Source organism: Suncus etruscus, chromosome 8 (assembly GCF_024139225.1).
Source record: "Suncus etruscus isolate mSunEtr1 chromosome 8, mSunEtr1.pri.cur, whole genome shotgun sequence".
Lineage (NCBI taxonomy): Eukaryota > Metazoa > Chordata > Mammalia > Eulipotyphla > Soricidae > Suncus > Suncus etruscus.
The window spans coordinates 14,997,365-15,017,293 of NC_064855.1; the positions used below are offsets into that span (position 1 = coordinate 14,997,365).

Sequence of the window (19,929 nt, forward strand, 5' to 3'; positions counted from 1 at the left end):
GGGGACAGGAACCCCTGAGGATGCTATACAGGAAGAAAAGCAGCCAGGGACTCTGAGCAATGCCTTTATTGTAGGGACTTGTGCCCAGGGAGGGCTGGACAGAAATTTGGGAGTTTTACAGAGGTGCAGGAGGAGAGTTTCAATTCGGACTGCTGTAGGAGTAGGGACAATGGGAGGATGGGGAGGAGAGGGCATCAGAATGATGGCAGGGCAGGGGCTGCTAAAAAAAGAGGGGCCTGGGTGCTGAATCCAGGCAGGGGAGCTGAGGTCAAGGGAAGAATCTCTCCCGGAGCAGGGATCTGCATGGAGCCTGGGACTCCCTCCCTCCACCCCTGGGGCATGCTCAGGGTCTGGACAGCATCACTTCTGGGCACCCAGCACCAGGGCTATGATGAGACCCAATACCAGCAGGAACATGGCAACAGACAGCAGCACTGTGATGACCACCATACCCCCTGTTCGGGCCATGCCCAGCCCGATGGACTCCATCTTCCTGCCTGTGGGGAGACACAAGGGAGCACCATCCCTCATCTGGGAACCCCCGGGACACCCCTCACTGCCTGGAAGTACAGGCAGTCATAGAAGCCATGCTGAGGCCATAGGCCTCATCACGTCTCCTCAGCCTTGTAACAGAAATGCCCAGGGCTGGGCACTAGGATGGGGCTTTGGGGATGGGGACACATATGAGGGGCTGGCAGGGCCCCAAGATGTTACTCACGTGGAAGCGTGGACATAGGGACCTCTTTGCTGGTCTCCACAGTTGCACCCTTGGTCACAAGGTAAGAGATGCTGGTGTGTCGATTTGGGGAGAGGAGAGAATTCTTAGTGTGTAGCTGGAATTTGGGGAACCCCCCAAACAGCTGTATTCCTTTGTGCCCTTTTCCCAGAAAAGCCCTAGTTGTTTGGGGGAATACATTCAGCAGAACTCAGACACTCCCAGTGATCAGAATTCAAGGGACCCTCTGGGGCTGGGAGATGCCCATTGGGATCCCAATTAGCTGTGCCCACACTGTCTTCCCGAATTGCTAACACATTCTCTGCCTCTGACAGGGCCTGGTTATGGTACCTACTAGTATGTGGTCCCGGGTGCGAGGTTTGTGACTTGGTAGGCGCTGAGCCGGGTGACCGTGTAGCTGGCACCACTGTCCACCACACTCACCAACTCCCTGCGTGCCCGGCATGGGGGCACCTCAAAGTTCCATCTCACCACTGGACAGGAAACAGGGTGGAAGGCACAGGGAAGTTTCTGGAGGGCCCCAGGTAAGGGGGCAGCATTCAGAGGGCTGGCAGGATAGGGAGATAAGAGAAAGAGAGAGAGAGAGAGAGAGAGAGAGAGAGAGAGAGAGAGAGAGAGAGAGAGAGAGAGAGAGAGAGAGAGAGAGAGTGTTGGGGTGGAAGCACTGACCTTTGCTGTCATTGGCCCTCCGCACTGTCAGGGTGGCATTACCCCCCGTGAGGTGACAGGGTGGCAAGGGCACCATTAGGCTCTCCGCCAGCGCCGGTGACAGAAGACCAGAGAGGCTTGAGAGATTGAAGTGAACTGGGGGGACAGAAAAGAGTCTCAGGTAGCCTCTCCAACTATCAGACCAGTCCCCACTCAGACTTGGGGGACCATATGGAATGCTGGGAATCGAACCCAGGTCAAATGCCCTACCCGCTGTGCAATTTCTCTAGCTCCATCCTTCCCAATTCTAAGCAGTAGCGGGGTCCCCTGGCCTACCTGGTGGTCTCCAGAAGGAACGCGGACCTTCACAGGCCTGACCACCAGGGGGAAGCATAGGGCTGCAGAAGCTCCTTAGGGTTCCCTGGGCAGCCCTTGAACCTGAGATCTGGGGGAGACTATTGCATGGCACAAGAGTGCAATAACCTGGTGTCTGGTAACTGCCACCCCTGCCCCTACCCCCACCCGCTTTGCCATCTCTTCTGAGAACGCAGGCCTCCTGTCCAGACCCCCATTCTCTCCCTTTTGCACCCCAGAGATGGCAAAGACCTGCAGCCCCCGGGGCCAGGACGGACAGCAGACTCAGGAGCCATGGCCAAGTGCAGAAGGGTACCCGGGATGCCATCTGGAACTGGGTGCAGGAACGGAGCTGGTGGCAGGTGCGTCCTGGTGCCCAGTGATGCCTGACCCTCCCTCCCCCAGGGTGGCTGATTTTGTCCTGGGGGTGGGAGGGGCTGCAGAGAATCCTGCCCAACCTGCCCCAGGGCCCACAGCCTCAGGGGTGCCCCCAGACAGGTTTTTCAGGATTGGGAACCACTTTTAGGCACCCAGACATGAGCCCCATACATAGATGGGGCACAGTCAGTTCAAGTAACATAGATCTGGAACTCATGGGGTCTGCTCCTCAGAGGAGGGCTTGCCAGGAAGGCAGTGAGTCTTGAGGTATCTGGGGATGCAGGAAGGAGCTACCCCAAAGCAGCAGCCTTGGCTAGCAAGTGAGAGGTGAAAAATTGGGTTTGGATAGGGGTGAGTCCTGGCTGAGCAGATGGCAACTGCCCTGGAAGTACCCACCTAGATGTGGGCATTGGCTGGTTTGTCAGGAGGGAGAGGGGGCTGCCACCAGCTTTAGGCAGCAAACATGTCCCCCCTCATTCCATTCCCATTGTTGCTAATGTTGTCATGATGTGGGGTCTCTCATGCTCTGCAGTCCCCCCCCAACCAAGCCCCAGACAGCACAGATGTGGAACTGTGTTTTGCCCATGTGAGGATGCTAGGGATCAAACTGGAGGCTCCAAGCTTGCCAGGCAGGTGCTTGATCTCACCACCAAGGCCTCTAGCAACCTTAGGTTAAATGGATAAAGCTGAAAAAAGAGAGGAGTGATGGGGCTGGAGCCATAGCACAGCAGTGAGGGAATTTGCCTTGCATGCAGCCAACCTAAGCACAGAACCAACAGTCAGCTCTGAGTACCACCAGGTGTGCCCCCGCAAAAAAGAGAGGGGTGAAGAGAGAAAATGACAGTTAATACTTCTTTCTCCACTCTATGACCCACTCCTGTACTCCCTGAAAACCCCTCATTTTTATTATTTTTTGAAATTTTGGGCCACACCTCACATATTCCTGGCTCTGAGCTCAGGGATCACTCCTTGTGGGGCTTGAGGGGTTGGGGTTGGGGGATCGACCTGGGTCTTACAAGGCAAGCAAGTGCCTTCCCTGTTGTACTATGGTTCCACTTCCTTAGAGCTGGATGGCTGGTTCAGAAAGAGAGGAAGGTTTGGCCCCGACCCTAAGGAAGGTGGCTGGACTCTAGTCCCTGAACTGTGGAAGCTTCAGTCCCAGCAAGGAGTCTCTACTGTTCCTGGGGGTTGGGGGTGGGGTGGGGCCGGATTCCCAGCGGGTAGGAGGGGACTTAAAGCCTGGGGTACTTGGTTGAGTAGGAAGCCGCAGAGGGAGGGAGGGTTGAGCTCCTACTCCAGATGACTGAGCTGTGAGTCATGCAGGAAGCAGGATCGGACTCTGTGGGGCTGAGGTAAATACTTGCAAGGCTGCATTTCTGTGGAGCCCCTAGGTAAGGCTGAGTGAGATCCCAAGGGGGTGGCTGGACCGGGTCACCAGAGGGTCAGGACTGAGCTCTGCTGCATAGCACCCCCTTGCTCCTCTGAGGCCCTGGGCTCAATTCTTGGCATATAGATATGAACCTGACTCAGAGTGGCCATGTCTCTGATGTTGCACCCCTCTCCCTCCCTCTTGGTGAATGAAGATCAGGGGCCATCCATTCCTGTCTATCACCCCACAGGCTGCCTCTTGGGTAGAGGACTCAGTTCCCTGTTTTTTCTGCACCTTAACCTCAGATCTCTTTTGTACCATGTGTCATATCTTCCTGTACTGAGAGGGAGGTCTAGGGTACATCCCAGCCCATAGGGTGCATTCCTGAGCAAGCTAGGGAACAGAAGCCATCCTGCATTCCAGGAGGCAATGCTGCTTTCCAGGGGCTAGAGGGGCTTCCAGTTGCTCTTCACATGCCCAAAGGAGGCAGCAGTGGCCTATGAGGTCCTCCCCATATCAGCCCCAAACCGAGAAGCACAGGCAGGCTGGGTTGGTGACAAGACTCAAGAGAGTGTGGGGTGCAGATCCCATGCCTCTGCCCCCGTTAAGTTGAGTGGGACAGACAGGGGGAGAGGGGAGAACCGAACTCTGGCCAGAATTTAAAGGCTAAAAAAAAAAAAATAAAAAAAAAAAAAAAGAATTTAAAGGCTGAGCAGCAGGCCCTGTGCCTTTAAGCCCTCCCTTCTCCCTTCAGTCCCCCTCATCCCCCCCTGGCCCTCCCCAGGTTTCTGGAGGAGCTGAGAGTTGCGTCTTCTCCTGGCTGCTCTGGAGGCTGTGCTTTGCAGTCTCCATAGAAACCATTAGTTGCTAAGCAACTGGAGCATCATCTGTGCTGAGCTCTCGCATCTAATTATCCCATCACAGCAGCCTAGAAGGGTTTGGGGAGCTGAGAGGAGGGGGAAGCCAAAGGCAGGATAACTCTCTTACCAGAGTAGATTCATTGAGGATGCGAAGTCATTTAAAGCTATAGCTTTTTTTTCTTCTCAGTTCTTCTGGAGGACTCTCAGCCCAGTGGGGAGGTCTGGTGGGTGTCCGAGAGCATCCCAGAAATGCCTGTAGTCTTCTTTCTAAACTCTTTTTAGTCCCCTCTGTTGCCTCCTTCCTTTCAAATCCTCCACTCACAGTCCACAAACATACAACCAAGGGCCAGAGCGACAGGACAGCCATGGAGAGCACTTGCTTTGCACGTGGCTGACCTGGATTGGATCCCTGGCATCCTAGATGGTCTCTCAATGACCCCTGAGCCCTGCCAGTGGTGGCCCCAAACCAAAAAAAATAAAAATAAAAATAAATAAAACAAACAACAGAAGCCAGAGACATAGCATGGAGGCAGGGTGTTTGTTTACCTTGCATGCAGGACTGTGGTTCAAATCCCGGCATCCCGGGGCCGGGAAGGTGGCGCTAGAGTTAAGGTGTCTGCCTTGCAAGCGCTAGCGTAGGACGGACCACGGTTCGATCCCCCGGTGTCCCATATGGTCCCCCCAAGCCAGGAGCGATTTCTGAGCGCATAGCCAGGAGTAACCCCTGAGCGTCAAACGGGTGTGGCCCAAAAACCAAAAAAAAAAAAAAAAATCCCGGCATCCCATATGGTTCCCCAAGCCTGCAAGAAGCGATTTCTGAGCATAGAACCAGGAGGAACCCCTGAGCCCTACAGGGTATGAACCCCCTCAAAAAAACAACAAATATAAAACAAAAATAAAAAGCAACTTCAGTCATTTGAGGTTGGAAGAAAACTGGGCGTTCCTTGATTTTTGTCCTAAGTTTAGCTAGAATCTGGTCACTCACCCCAACTCTTCTTTAAGTTTGGGGCCATTGGCCATATATTTGTCTCACTCTCTGGCTTCACTCTGAGAAAGGGAAGCCAAGTCTGTCTTGCTGTCACTCAAGCTAATTTATTTCAGAGTGAGTGCCTTGCACAGTATCTTCTTCTTCTTCTTCTTCTTTTTTTTTTGGTTTTTGTGTCACACCTGGCAACACTCAGGGGTTACTCTGGCTCTACACTCAGAAATCGCTCCTGGCAGGCTCAGGGGGACCATATGGGATGCCAGGATTCGCACCACCGTCCTGCTGCATGCAAGGCAAATGTCTTACCTCCATGCTATCTCTCCTGCCCCCCCCTCCCTTTTTTTATTTTTGGGTCACACCCAGCAGCTCTCGGGTTACTCCTGGTTCTATGCTCAGAAATGGCTCCTGGGGCCAGAAAGATAGCATGGAGGTAAGGCCTTTCATGTAGGAAGTCATCGGTTCGAATCCTGGCGTCCCATATGGTCCCCTGTGCCTGCCAGGAGCAATTTCTGAGCCTGGAGCCAGGAATAACCCCTGAGCACTGCCTGGTGTGACCCAAAAACCACAAAAAAAAAAAAAAAAAGAAAAGAAAAGAAATGGCTCCTGGAGCTGGGAAGGTGGCGCTAGAGGTATGGTGTCTGCCTTGCAAGTGCTAACGTAGGACGGACCGCGGTTTGATCCCCTGGCGTCCCATATGGTCCCCCCTAGCCAGGGGCGATTTCTGAGCGCATAGCCAGAAGTAATCCCTGAGCATCAAACAGGTATGGCCCAAAAACCAAAAACCAAAAAACAAATGGCTCCTGGCAGGCTTGGGGGACCATGTGGGATGCCAGGATTCGAACCACCGACCTTCTGCATGCAAGGCAAATGCCTTATCTCCATGTTATCTCTCCGGCCCTTGCACAGTATCTTTCAACAAATATCAATTTCTTATTTGTATTAATTGACTTGATATTTTGGGGCCACATCTATCAGTGCTCAGGGGTTAATCCTGGCTCTGCGTTCAGAGTTCACTCCTGTTGAGGCTTGGGAAACCTTTTGAGGATCAAACCTGGGTCAGCTGTGTGCAAGGCAAGCTCCCTCCCTATTGTGCTATTGCTCCAGCCACAATAAATATCAATTTAAGTCATTCATCACCTCCCTTTTTTATTAACCCTTTATGGAGGGCTGAAGATGGAGTGCGGAGGGAGCCAAATGCTTCACACTTAAGATACCCTGCGTTCTGTCTCTAAAACCCAAACTTTAGTGCAGTGAAGGCGAAAAGCTCTGAGAGAATAAAGAACTTTTTCGAGGACCAGTGTTCACTGGACAAAAAGGGAGACAGAATTAGAAAATTATGAGCTGTTGGAGCCAGAGAGATAGCATGGAGGTAGCGTGTTTGCCTTGCATGCGGAAGGACAGTGGTTCGAATCCCAGCATCCCATAAAGTCCCCTGAGTCTGCCAGGAGCAATTTCTGAGTGTAGAGCCAGAAGTAACCCCTGAACGCTGCCAGGTGTGACCCAAAATAAAAAAAAAAGAAAGAAAGAAAGAAAGAAAGAAAGAAAGAAAGAAAGAAAGAAAGAAAGAAAGAAAGAAAGAAAGAAAGAAAGAAAGAAAGAAAGAATTTATGAGCTGTTCAGCTAGCCCCAACCACAGCCCAGGAAATCCTCAGACACTGATTTTAGTAACACCATGGAGAGAGAGAGAACTATTATTTTGAACAGATCCTTGTTGATTTGAGTTTTGACCATCCTATTTGCCTTTGTATTGTAACCAACACTATGAGGTCAATGTATTTGTGAGTGCACAGAGGCAGGTTGGGGTAGTAGGTGGGAGATTGGGGACATTGGGGAAGGGAAGGTGACACTGGTGGTGAAACTGGTGTGGGAATATTAAGTGCCTGCAATGATTGTATTTTGAGCTTGGTAAATCACAGTGTGATAATAATTAGGAAAATAAAAAAGTTATGGGCTAGAGAGAAATAGTACAGTGGGGAAGGAATTTGCTTAGATGTAGTCAATCCTGGTTTGATCCCTGACACGTGATCGCATATGGACCCCTGAGCACTCACTGCCAGGTATGGCCCCCAAAGAAACCAAAAGTAGAGGGGCCGGTGAGGTGGTGCTAGCCTTGCAAGCGCTAGCCAAGGAAGGACTGCGGTTCGATCCCCGGAGTCCCATATGATCCCCCCAAGCCAGGGGCAATTTCTGAGCGCTTAGCCAGGAGTAACCCCTGAGCATCAAACGGGTGTGCCCCCCCCCCCAAAAAAAAAGAAAAAAAACAAAAGTAGAATTCAGAGGTTGGGGCCGGGCGGTGGCGCTAAAGGTAAGGTGCCTGCCTTGCCTGCGCTAGCCTTGGACGGACCACGGTTCGATCCCCCGGTGTCCCATATGGTCCCCCAAGCCAGGAACAACTTCTGAGCACATAGCCAGGAGTAACCCCTGAGCGTTACTGGGTGTGGCCCAAAAAAAAAAAAATTCAGAGGTTGTTTCACCAGGTGTAAAGGTGTGGGGCTTTGTTTAAGTATAAAATATAGAATCCTAGTGTCGGTGGGCGAGGCCTTTCTCAGTTCTGCTTGTAGCCCCTTCACCTTTACCTGTGGGTTTGATGGTTGCAGGGAAATGGTGCAGATATGATCCACAGGAAGTCAGTTGAAGATTCAGGAGATAGTCAGCTTTACTTCATGGCCCTAACTGCCAGGTGCATTTCTCCACATGGCTTCTAAGCTAAGCAGCCTCTCCTAGCTGCCCTCCTTGACCCCTGCTTCATCTGCTTTCTCTCCAGCTCCACCCAAGCAATCCCTTAATTACTAACCACAGACCCCTCCCAGCTGTGGGTGGGTTTGACCATCCAGGTAAGATTAGCATATGATGGGGCCCGGATATGGAGGTAAGGTTCGAATCCCGGCATCCCATATGGTCCCCTGAGCCTTGCCAGGAGCGATTTCTGAGCATAGAGCCAGGAGTAATGCCTGAGTGTGACCCAAAAACCAAAAATAAATAAATAAAAATAAAAGATTAGCATATGACATTGGGGGAAGGGTAACATGGGAGGAGCCAGAAGGGCAGGCGGGAGTAAAAGGGAAGGGCCTGAGATGGTACCAACTGAAAGGTAAAAGAAATAAAATAATTTTGCTCTGCAGCTTCCTGAGGACTCGCCCTTAATGGCCTGGACCCCACCCCTTCCTAAATCCTAAGAACTTGCCCTTGACCAAAACATACATTTTAACTGTTGCAAACTTTGTGACTTGTAGTTTTCTAAATCTTGCAAAAATGTAACTGAGCAAATGTCAAGTGTCACGTACTTCCTGAAATGGACCACCCTACTGTAAATTTCCACTGTCTGAAAAGCTATATAAAGGTTTGTTAAATCTGATTCGGGGGCCCTCATCCTCTGGCTTATGTTAGGCCACTGAGAGCCCCTGCATATGCTTGCATAATAAAACCCCTTGCTTTTGCATGGTCTCTGCCTCTTGGAGTCATTAAAGGGGTGCTTGTGGAATTCCCGACCTTATCACAACTATGGCTGGTAATTGGCACTAGCCACCCTGGAACCGGGTTCATTCATCATTCTGTGGATGGTGGGGACTGTGCTAAGTGGAGAAAGCAAACGGACCCACGAAGACCCTTGCTCCCCAGAGCTGAGGTGCCTACTTAGCCCGGTTGACATCAGTGTGTGTGGGAGAGCAGTGGGTGAAAGGCCTAGAGATGGGCCCGGGGATAGATACTCTGGGTGAAGAGAATGTTCAGCCAGGGAGAGGGGTCCAGGGCTGCAGCTGGTGCCCTGAGTTTGAGCCCCCACATGGCTCCTGGGCACTGTACCTGGAGTGGTCCCTCGAATATAGAGGTGCTCCAAGGTACTTAGAGGTCCTCCTTGCTTGCCTGGGAGGTATGGGGTACCTCTAGAGAGAAGGGGGACAATGAGGCTTCTCTTTTTTTGATTGTTATGAGTCACACTGAGAAGTGTTCAGGGTTTATTCCTGACTCTGTGTTCATTCTTGGCATGGCCTGAAGACCATACGGGGTGCCAAGGGATTAAACCTAGGTGGGCTGCATGCCAGGTAAGCCTCCGTTCCGCTGTACTATTGCTCCAGCCCAAATTTAGGCACCTGTTTTTGTTTTGGGACCATACCCAGCAGCTCAGGCATTACTCCTGGCTCTGTACTCAGAAATTAATTATTGGGGCCGGCCGGAGCTGTGGTGCGAGCTGTAATGTGTCTGCCTTGAGCATGCCAGCCTAGGACGGACCCACGGTTTGGTACCTTGGTGTCCCATATGATCCCTGGAGCCAGAAATAGCCAGGAGTAACCCCTGAGCATCACCGGGTGTGGCTCCAAAACTAAAAAAAAAAAAAAAAAAAAAATTACTAATGAGGGCCAGAGCAATTGCACAGCGGGTAGGTCATTTGCCTTGCATGCAGACAACCTGGAATGGATCCAAGTTCAATCCCCGGCTTCCCATATAGTACCCTGAGCCTGCCAGGAGTGATTTCTGAATGAAGAGTCGGGAGTAACCCAAGTGTCGCCAGGTGTGGCCCCAAAACCAAAAAAGTAAAAGAAATTACTGGCAGTGTTGGGGGACCATATTAGAATTCAGGGACCAAACTCAGGTCAAGGAAAAGCGCCTTACCTACCATACTATCCAGCTTCAAATTTAGGCTTTTTTTTTTTTTTTTTTTTTTTTTTGGTTTTTGGGCCACACCCGGTAACGCTCAGGGGTTACTCCTGGCTATGCGCTCAGAAGTCGCTCCTGGCTTGGGGGACCATATGGGACGCCGGGGGATCGAACCGCGGTCCGTCTCCTAGGCAGGCACCTTACCTCCAGCGCCACCGCCCGGCCCCTAAATTTAGGCATTTTTAACACGAGTTCCTTCCAAATGTAAATGTAATCATAAATCAGTAAGGTGGCTTTTTGTTTGTTTTCCCTGGTTGTGGGACTGTACCTAGCTATGCAAGGGGATCACTCCTGACCATATGGGCTTGAACCTGGGTTAGCAACAAGTGCCCTACCAGCTTACTATTTCTTTAGTTCCCTAAACCACTACATTTGGAGGTAAATTGTCACCCATTAAGCCCTTGCTTACCACACTGGGCCAGAGCTCACTGGGCTGGAGCACAGCTTTGCCTCCAGGAGGCTGGGTTTCTTTTTTTTTTTTGGTTTTTGGGCCACACCCATTTGACGCTCAGGGGTTACTCCTGGCTATGTGCTCAGAAATCGCCCCTGGCTTAGGTGGACCATATGGGACACCGGGGGATCGAACCGAGATCCGTCCTACGCTAGCGCTTGCAAGGCAGACACCTTACCTCTAGCGCCACCTTCCCGGCCCCAAGGCTGGGTTTCTGTCTCCTCTCCTACATCGCTTGGATCCCAAACTTCCACCAGGACCTTTCCCTGAGCACTAAGTGGGCAGTAGTATATGTGCAACCAACAGATCTGGGTTTTCCCTCCTTGCAAAAGAAATATGTCAGGACCAGAGAGATAGCACAGCGGGTAGGGGAGGACGCTTGCCTTGAATACAGTTGACCCAGATTTTATCCCCAGCACCACATGTTGTCCCTGAGTCCAACTAGGAGTCCTCCTTGGGCACAGCTGAGTGTAGCCCCCCCCCCCAAAAAAAAAAAATAACAACAGCAGCAAACCAAGCCAAAATGTGTTCAAGGGCTCCTGATCCAGACAGCCTAGGGAGGACACTGGAGGACCTTGAGGACTTTCCTCCTCAGTGCACCCCCTACCCCCAGTGCTCAGACTGGGTTGTCTGGTACCTCTTAGCCATTGCTGGGAGGGATTTCCTAAGTAGGTGCTGATGGTTGGTGCTGGAGCCAGGGGTACTTCTGCCCCCTGGATTTGAGCCTGCTTCAGTTTTGATTCAGAGGTGAACTCAGGGCTCATAGCTGGGGCCTGTAACCTCCTGCTGAACCACCCCACTGCCCAAACTGTAACCTTGAACCTCTCAGGGGTCCAGCTGCTTCTATCCCCTACCCCGGACCCACTCATCCACTCACTCCCACTCCCCTGGGACTTGAGGGCAAAATGTGACTTCTTTTTTTTTTTTTTTTTTTTGGTTTTTGGGCCACACCCGTTGACGCTCAGGGGTTACTCCTGGCTATGCGCTCAGAAGTTGCTCCTGGCTTGGGGGACCATATGGGACACCAGGGAATCGAACCGCAGTCTGTCCAAGGCTAGCGCAGGCAAGGCAGGCACCTTACCTCTTGCGCCACCGCCCGGCCCCCAAAATGTGACTTCTGTCAGTCCCCTGAGAGATCAGAGACCCCATCTACCCAGAGTCTGGGAGGGGCAGAGGAGGAGGCGCTGGGCCAGCCCTGCAGAAAAAGGTCAGGGCTGAGCTGGCTGTTTGAGATGCTGGGCAGGTCCCTGCCCTTTAAGCTGTTATTTGTCCACAGGCCAGTGGGGGAGGATTGTGTCTCGCCCCCCCCCCATTCATTTACAGGGACATTTGACTACACAGAGCCCCAGTCCGACTCTCTTTTGAGGTGGGGGGCTCTCAAATTGGTTCTAGCTGGTTCTGGCTCCACAGGGATTCTCAGTGCTGCAGAAATGACTTGGCCTCAGTTTCCCCTTCTTTGCAGTTCCCACCAGGGTTCCCCAGGGATCTTTGCTAAGGAATGTGGAATGTGGCTTAAGTTTCCCTGGTTCTCTCTCTTTCTTGAAGTGGGGGTTAGGATTCATTCTTGAGGGCTGGAGTGGGGGGATTGAACCACAGTCATCCAACCACAAGGCAAGTGCCTTGCTCACTGTCCATCTCTCTGGACTGAACCCTGATTCTCTCTTTTTTTTTCCTTTTTTTTTGTTTTTTGGGTCACATCCGGCAGCACTCAGGGGTTACTTCTGGCTCTACGCTCAAAAATCACAGGGGACCATATGAGATGCTGGGATTCGAACCACCGTCCTTCTGCATGGAAGGCAAACGCCTTAACTCCATGCTATCTCGCCGGCTCCCTGATTCTAGGCCCCCTGATCCTATTTTTCTAAGAATGAGATGAGAGGGGTTGGAGCCATAGTACAGTAGGGAGGATGTCTGCCTTATACGGGACCAATCCTGAGTTCAATCCCTGGCATCCCATACAGTTTCCTGAGCATGGGAATGATCCCTGAGGGATCATGACCCCTGAGAAACACTGAGTGTGGCCCCCCAAAATAGAATAGAGTGAGTGTAAGAGTCTCCTACCCCAACAGCCCCCTCCTGTTCTTTTTTTTTTTGGGGGGGGTCACACCTGATATCACTCAGGGGTTACTCCTGGCTCTACGCTCAGAAATCATTCCTGGCAGGCTTGGGGTACCATATGGGATGCCGGGATTCAAACCACCATCCTTCTGCATGCAAGGCAAACACCCTACTTCTCCAGCTCTCCCTCCTGTTCTATGGGGACAGCTCCCATTAGGAAAGCAGAGCTAGAGGGAGGCCAGTTAAAGAGAAAATGACTTTGAAGCCGAGGATCTCCTTCCACCACTGCTTTCTAGCTTGGAGCTTGAGCATGTCTCTAAAAGGAGTAGCGGCTGCCCCCCAGAGAGGTCCCTGCACCCACCCTGGGGTCCATCTACACTAAAGAGCTTGAAACTAATTCCCTCCCTCACTGGAGCTCTGAGGAGAAACAGGGGTCAGTGGGGAAAGTACCCCCAATACTCCCCTACAGGATTGTGGGGGGTGTGGAGCGAAGAACTGGGCCCTCCCAAGCTTCAGGTTTTGTTTTTGTTTTTATTTTTGTGTCACACCCGGCAGTGTTTAGGGATTACTCCTGGTTCTGCACTCAGAAATTGATCCTGACAGACTTGAGGAACCATATGGGATGCCGAGATTCGAACCACCATCCTTCCTGGATCGACTGCGTTGTTCAAGGCCACCCTACCGCTGTGCTCTCTCTCCAGTCCCCTAAGCTTTAGTTTTTATGACACTGCTGGGTCTGGCCTGGGAGGCCTTCTGAAAAGGTCTGAAGGGGAGGGTCTTGTGTGGGGAAACCCCTCCTCTACTCCCCCAACTCATAATCCGATTTATATTCCTTCTCCCTCCTCTGGACTGTCACCATGGAGACAGATTTCTCAGTTGCACTTCGTCGTTTCTTGCTCATCTTTGCCTCCCTCCTTCCTGCCTTCTCAGCTCTGTCTCTCTCTGGGCTCAGTTCACCTTCTTTCCCCTCTCTCTGCTTCTTGCTCTCTCTCTCTCTCTCTGCTTCTCCCTGCTCGGCTCCAGATCTCTGGATACTCCCTTTGTTTGTTTGTTTGAGCCATACCCAGGGCTCAGGGCTTATTCCTGGCTCTGCACTCAGGGATCATTCCTGGCAGGTCTTGGGGGACCATATGTGGTGTCAGAGTCTGAACCCAGGTTGGCCACATGCAAGGTGCTCTTGCCTCTTTCTATTCTCTCTCTCTCCCCACACACATATCACACACACACATATCTCACACACACACACACACACACACACACACACACATGTATGCTTGCTCCCTTTTTCTCACTCCCCTTATTCGGGGAAGGGCACACTCAGGAGTGCTTAGGGTTCTCAGGTTACTTCTGATCTGTGCTCAGAAATCATGTCTTGGGGCTGATTTCTTTTTTCTTTCTTTCTTTTTTTTTGGGGGGGGTTTGGGTCACACCTGGCAGTGTTCAGGGGCTACTCCTTCCTCTATGCTCAGAAATCGCCCCCAGTCAGCTCAAGGGACCATATGGGATGCCAGGATTCAAACTGCCATCCTTCTGCATGAAAGGCAAACGCCTTACCTCCATGCTATCTCTCCGGCCCCATGCTGGGTTTCTTTTTTCTCTCTCTCTCTTTTTTTTTTTTTTTTTTTTTTGGGTTTTTGGGCCACACCCGGCAGTGCTCAGGGGTTACTCCTGGCTATCTGCTCAGAAATAGCTCCTGGCAGGCACAGGGGACCATATGGGATGCCAGGATTCGAACCAACCACCTTGGGTCCTGGGTTGGATGTTTGCAAGGCAAACGCCCTTGTGCTATCTCTAACCCGGGTTAGCTACATGCAAGGCAAGTGCCCTTCCCTACTTTCATTTGGACCTCCCTTTCTCTTCAGTTTTCGGCCCATTGCTGCAGTGCTTTGAAAGCTTAGAGGAGGGGCCAGAGAGATAGACCAGTGGTAGGGCTTTTGCCTTGCATGCGGCCAACCCCTGATGGCCTCTGGTTCAAATCCTTACATCCCATATAGTCTCCTGTGCCAGTCATGAGCAATTTCTGAGCGCAATTTCTGAGCACAGAACCAGGAGTAACCCGAGTGCCACTGGGTGTGACCCAAAACAAAACAAAACAAAAATAAAAATAAAAAAAAATGAAAGCTCAGAGCACCCAAGAGGTCCCAACCTCTTGTGTTTGTTTTCCTCTGGTATGATTTTGGGGCCCCACCTCAGGGCTTCCTCCTGGCTGTGCTTATCCTGGCATCCAAAATTAGTCCTGGCTATCGAGGCTTGGGGACCATAAGCTGTAGAAGAACCAACCTGGGTGCATGCAAACATCTTACCTGTGATTCCACTTTTCCAGCTTCTTCTTTCTGTGATTTAGTATCTTTGTGTGTGTGTGTGTGTGTGTGTGTGTCTGTGTGTGTGTGTGTGTGTGAGAGAGAGAGAGAGAGAGAGAGAGAGAGAGAGAGAGAGAGAGAGAGATACCAGCAATGCTCAAGAATCATTCCTGAAGGGCTTGGGGGATCATAAGGAACACCAGATACCAAACCTGTGTCAGTCATGTGTATAAGGCAAACATCCTAGCCATTGTATTATTGCTCGGGCTCTGATTCAGTATCTTTTTTTTTTTTTGTGGGGGGGCACACCTGGCGGTGCTCAGGGGTCACTCCTTGCTATCTGCTCAGAAATAGCTCCTGGCAGGCACGGGGGACCATGTGGGATGCCAGGATTCGAATCAACCACCTTTGGTACTGGATCGGCTACTTACAAAACAAATGCCGCTGTGCTATCTCTCCGGCCCGATTCAGCATCTTTCATTATACTATTTACTTAGGTTTCGAGACCACACCTATCAGTGCTCAGGGGTTAATCCTGGCTCTGTGCTCAGAAATCACTCTATGCAGGCTCAGGGGACCTATGGGACACTAGGGACCAAACCCGGGTCGGCCACATGCCAGGCAAAAGTCCTATAGACTATGTTATCGCTCAGGCCTCTTTTATCATACTTTTTTTTTTACACCTGGCAGCTCTCAGGGATTACTCCTGGCTCTATGCTCAGAAATCGCCCCTGGGGGCCCGGAGAGATAGCAAAGCAGCATTTGCCTTGCAAGCAGCCGATCCAGGACCAAAGGTGGTTGGTTCAAATCCCGATGTCCCATATGGTCCCCTGTGCCTGCCAGGAGCTATTTCTGAGCAGACAGCCAGGAGTAACCCCTGAACATTGCCGGGTGTGGCCCAAAAAACAAAAACAAAAAACAAAAAAAAAAGAAAAGAAAAGAAATCACCCCTGGCAGGCACCGGGGACCATATGGGATGCCAGGATTCGAACTACCGTCCTTCTGCATGCAAGGCAAATGCCTTACCTCCATGCTATCTCTCCGGTCCCTATCATACTATTTTTTTTTTTTGTTTTTGGGGCCACACCCATTTGATGCTCAGGGGTTACTCCTGGTTAAGCACTCAGAAATTGCCCCTGGCTTGGAGGGACCATATGGGAGAACCGTGGTCCTTCAATGGCTAGCGCTTGCAAGGCAGACACATTACCTCTAGCGCCACCTCACCGCCCCCCCTTTTTTTTTTTTGGTTTTTGGGCCACACCCGGTTGCTTGCAAGGCAAACGCCGCTGTGCTATCTCTCTGGGCAACCGGCCCCCTTTTTTAAATGTATTTATTGATTGAATGGTTGGTTGATTTTGGGGCCAAACCCAGTGGCATTCAGGGGTCACTCCTGGCTCTGCACTCAGAAATTGCCCCTGGTAGGCTAGGAGACCATATGGGATGCAGGGAGTAGAACCTCCCAGGTCAGCTGCATGCAAGGCAAATGCCCTACCAATGTGGTATCTCTCAGGCCCCTTATTATACTTTTTGTTTGTTTTTGGGCATTGCTCAGAGGTTACTTCTTTATTTTTTTTTGGTTTTTGGGCCACACGGCGGCATTCAGGGGTTACTCCTGGCTCTGTGCTCAGAAATCGCTTCTGGCAGGCTTGGGGGACCACACAGAATGTCAGGGATGAAACATGGGTCCATTCTAGGTTGACCATAGACAAGGCAAATGCCTTTCCACTGTGCTATCACCCCAGCCCATTTTTTATTATACTTTCTTTTCCTGGGGGGGGCACACCCAGTGATGCTCAAGGGTTACTTCTGGCTACGTGCTCAGAAATTGCTTCTGGCTTGGGGGACCATATGGGATGCAGGGAGATGGAACCACGGTCTGTCCTGGGTCAGCTGCATGCAAGGCAAATGTCCTACCACTGCACCATCACTCCAAGCCCTTATTATACTTTTGTTTGTTTGTTTGTTTGTTTTAGGGTCACACCCAGCAGCTCTCAGGGGTTACTCCTGGCTCTATGCTCAGAAATTGCTCCTGGTAGGCTCGGGGGACCATATGAAATGCTGGGATTCGAACCACGGTCCTTTTGCATGCAAGGCAAATGCTTTTCCTCCATGCTATCTCTCCTTTTTTTGTGTGTGTGTGGTTTTTGGGTCACACCCGACTGTGGTCAGGGGTTATTTCTGGTTCCAGGCTCAGAAATTGCTCCTGACAGGCACGAGGGACCATATGGGATGCTGGGATTCGAACTGATGACCTCCTGCATGAAAGGCAAACGCCTTACCTCCATGCTATCTCTCCGGCCCCTCTGGTACCTTATTATACTTTTAATATCCCCATATTATAAGCTCCTTGAGGTCAAGTGCCAGTAAATTCTGAGTTTTAGGATAACAATTTTGTGGGGACCCAGAACAAAGGTTAGGCGCATGCCTGGCACAGGGCTGGCTCTGGTTGGAACCCTGAAGGAGACTTATATGTTTCCCTGGAGCACCACCAGGGAGTGCTTCCTTAGCACAGAGCCAGGAGTAAGTCTGAGCACTGCTAGGTGCAGCCCAATGAAAACAACAAAAGCAGCAAAAACAAACCAGTTTGCTGTTCATTGTTGCCTGTGTTTGCCCTTTCTCAGCCTGCCCTTCCCTCACCAGGATAATTTTATCCCTCACCTGTTGTGGGTAATCTAGCCTTAGCCTGTCCCCTCCAGAGCTTTAGGAACTCAGAACTGGGAGCACCAGAGGTGATAGAGAGGCCAAGAGGCCCCGTGAATCTGGATGATGAAGTCAAGCAAAGCATGATGGCAGATGGGAGGCACCTATTCTGGGTGACACAAGCAAAGAGACAGCAGATTGGATACCTCAGGGGACAAAGAAACCAAGGCCTGGCTAATCTGGGACTTGCTGAGAACTGTTCTCTCGCTTGGTCACTTGCTAGTCTATGTGGGAGCATTCCCTGGAGTTTCCTGACACATCACTTCCCAGGCAAACAAGAAGAACTTGACATTGTTTTCTAGAATTTTGCATTTGAAGATCAGTGTATGCATTTTGACAAAACTGATTTTTGTTTTATTTTAGGGCCACACCTGACAGCACTCAGGGGTCATTCCTGGCTCTGCACTCAAAAATCTCTCTCTCTCTCTCTCTCTCTCTCTCTCTCTCTCTCTCTCTCTCTCTCTCTCTCTCTCTCTCTCTCCTCTGTCTCCTCTCTCCACTCCTGGTGAGTCTTGGGGGCATTGCCAGCTCTGTGCTCAAGGGCCATTGCATGTGTTTAACCTGATGAACTATCTCCTTGGTCCCTTCAATTAACCTTTAACATGGATCTTCATTTCTACTAAAATTTAAAGTCTGTATCAGCTATGTAATTTTTATTTGTCCATGTCCTCTCCCATTTTTCATCCGAAAATAAGCTCAATAGTAAAACGAACTTAAAAAGAAAAAAAAATTGGGGCTGGAGAGATAGCATGGAGGTAAGGTGTTTGCCTTTCATGCAGAAGGTCATCGGTTCGAATCTCGGCATCCCATATGGTCCCCCGTGCCTGCCAGGAGCTATTTCTGAGCAGACAGCCAGGAGTAACCCCTGAGCACCGCCGGGCATGGCCCAAAAACAAAAACAAAAAAAGAAATAAAAAGAAAAAAAAATTACTTCTGGAAGCCAGAGAGATAGCACAGCAGTAGGTCTTTTGCCTTGCATGCAGAGGATGGTGGTTCGAATCCCAGCATCCCATATGGTCCCCCGATCCTGCTGGGGGCAATTTCTGAGCATAGAGCCAGGAGTAATCCCTGAGTGCTGCCGGGTGTAGCTCCCCCCCAAAAAAAATTACTCCTGGCAGGGTCCATGGACCCTACAGGATGCTGGGGATTGAACCTGGGTCAGCTGTGTGCAAGATAAATGTCCTACCCTCTGGTATGCTCCAGCCCCTGATTTTGTATTTGAGTTTTTGGCCACACCTTGTGGCACTCTGAGATTATGCCTGGCTCTGTACTCAGAAATTGCTCCTGGCAGGCTCAGGGGACCATATGGGATGCTAGGGATTGAATTCACAACGGTTCCAGGTCAGCAGCATTCAGGCAAACGCCACCCTACCAATGTGCTATCACTCAGGCTCTGTTTTGCTTTCTTTTTTGTTTTTATCTGTTTTGGTTTTGGTTTGGGGGCCACACCTGTCATTGCTCAGTGTCTTCTCCAGGTTTCTTGCTCTAAGATTGCTCCTTGCAACCATATGCGCTGCTGGGAATCAAACCCAGGTCTCCTGTGTGCAAAACTTGTGCTTCAATCTCTTGAGATCTCCCTGGCCTTTGTGGGTAGTATTTTTTTTTTTTTTTGGAGGAAATCAAAATCAGGGCTTCCGACATGCAAAGCCTGTGGTCTACCCTTGAGCTTCATCCCTGGGCCTAAAAGGACATTTGATATTAGGATGGGGGCTTCAGAGCATCTCAGAATCTATATTCTATTTCCTTTGCAGGAACTGTGCCCAAAAACTATAACTATAACTGTATAACTATATATATAACTGTGTATACATATACATATAAAACTATATATATAACTGTATAACTATAGATGGAGCAGCATAGTCTTGGGACTGAAGTGGTTCAACAAAATGGGGGCAGACCCATAGCACAGCAGGGAGGGCATTTACCTTGCATGCAACCTACCCACATTCAATCCCAGCATCCCATATGGTCCCCAGAGCCTGCCAGGAGTAATTCCTGAGCACAGAGCCAGGAGTAACCGCTGAGCACTGCTGGGTGTGGCCCCCAAAACAAAAACATAGGCCAGAGAGATAGCACAGAGAGATAGCATAGGGCAATTGCCTTGCATGCAGCCAATCCAGGACAGATGGTGGTTTGAATCCAGGCATCCCATATGGTCCCCTACGCCTGCCAGAAGTGATTTTTGAGCACAGAGCCTGGAAGTAGCCCCTGAGTGCTGCTGGGTGTGATCCAGAAACCAAAATAAATAAATAAATAAATAAAATGAAATGAAAAAAAAAAGAGAGAAAATCACTCACCACCACCCCCAACAGTGAGAGATGGGAGACAGGAGGGATCTTGGGTCCCTTGCAGGGGGTGAAGGACCCTACCAGCCTCTCTGTATTTTTTTTTTTGTTTTGTTTTGTTTTTGGGCCACACCCTGTGACGCTCAGGA

General features: G+C 50.7%; 1 protein-coding gene across 1 annotated transcript; it reads right to left on the minus strand.

The window, feature by feature from the left end:
* Positions 1-360: 360 nt before the first annotated feature.
* On the minus strand, positions 361-2,066 carry UPK2 (uroplakin 2). The gene is made up of 5 exons (XM_049778194.1): positions 1,991-2,066; positions 1,406-1,540; positions 1,071-1,209; positions 719-789; positions 361-497 (listed from the first exon to the last, which is right to left on the minus strand). Exons 1-5 carry the CDS (start codon positions 2,064-2,066, stop codon positions 361-363), a joined length of 558 nt encoding a protein of 185 aa, XP_049634151.1.
* Positions 2,067-19,929: the final 17,863 nt, after the last annotated feature.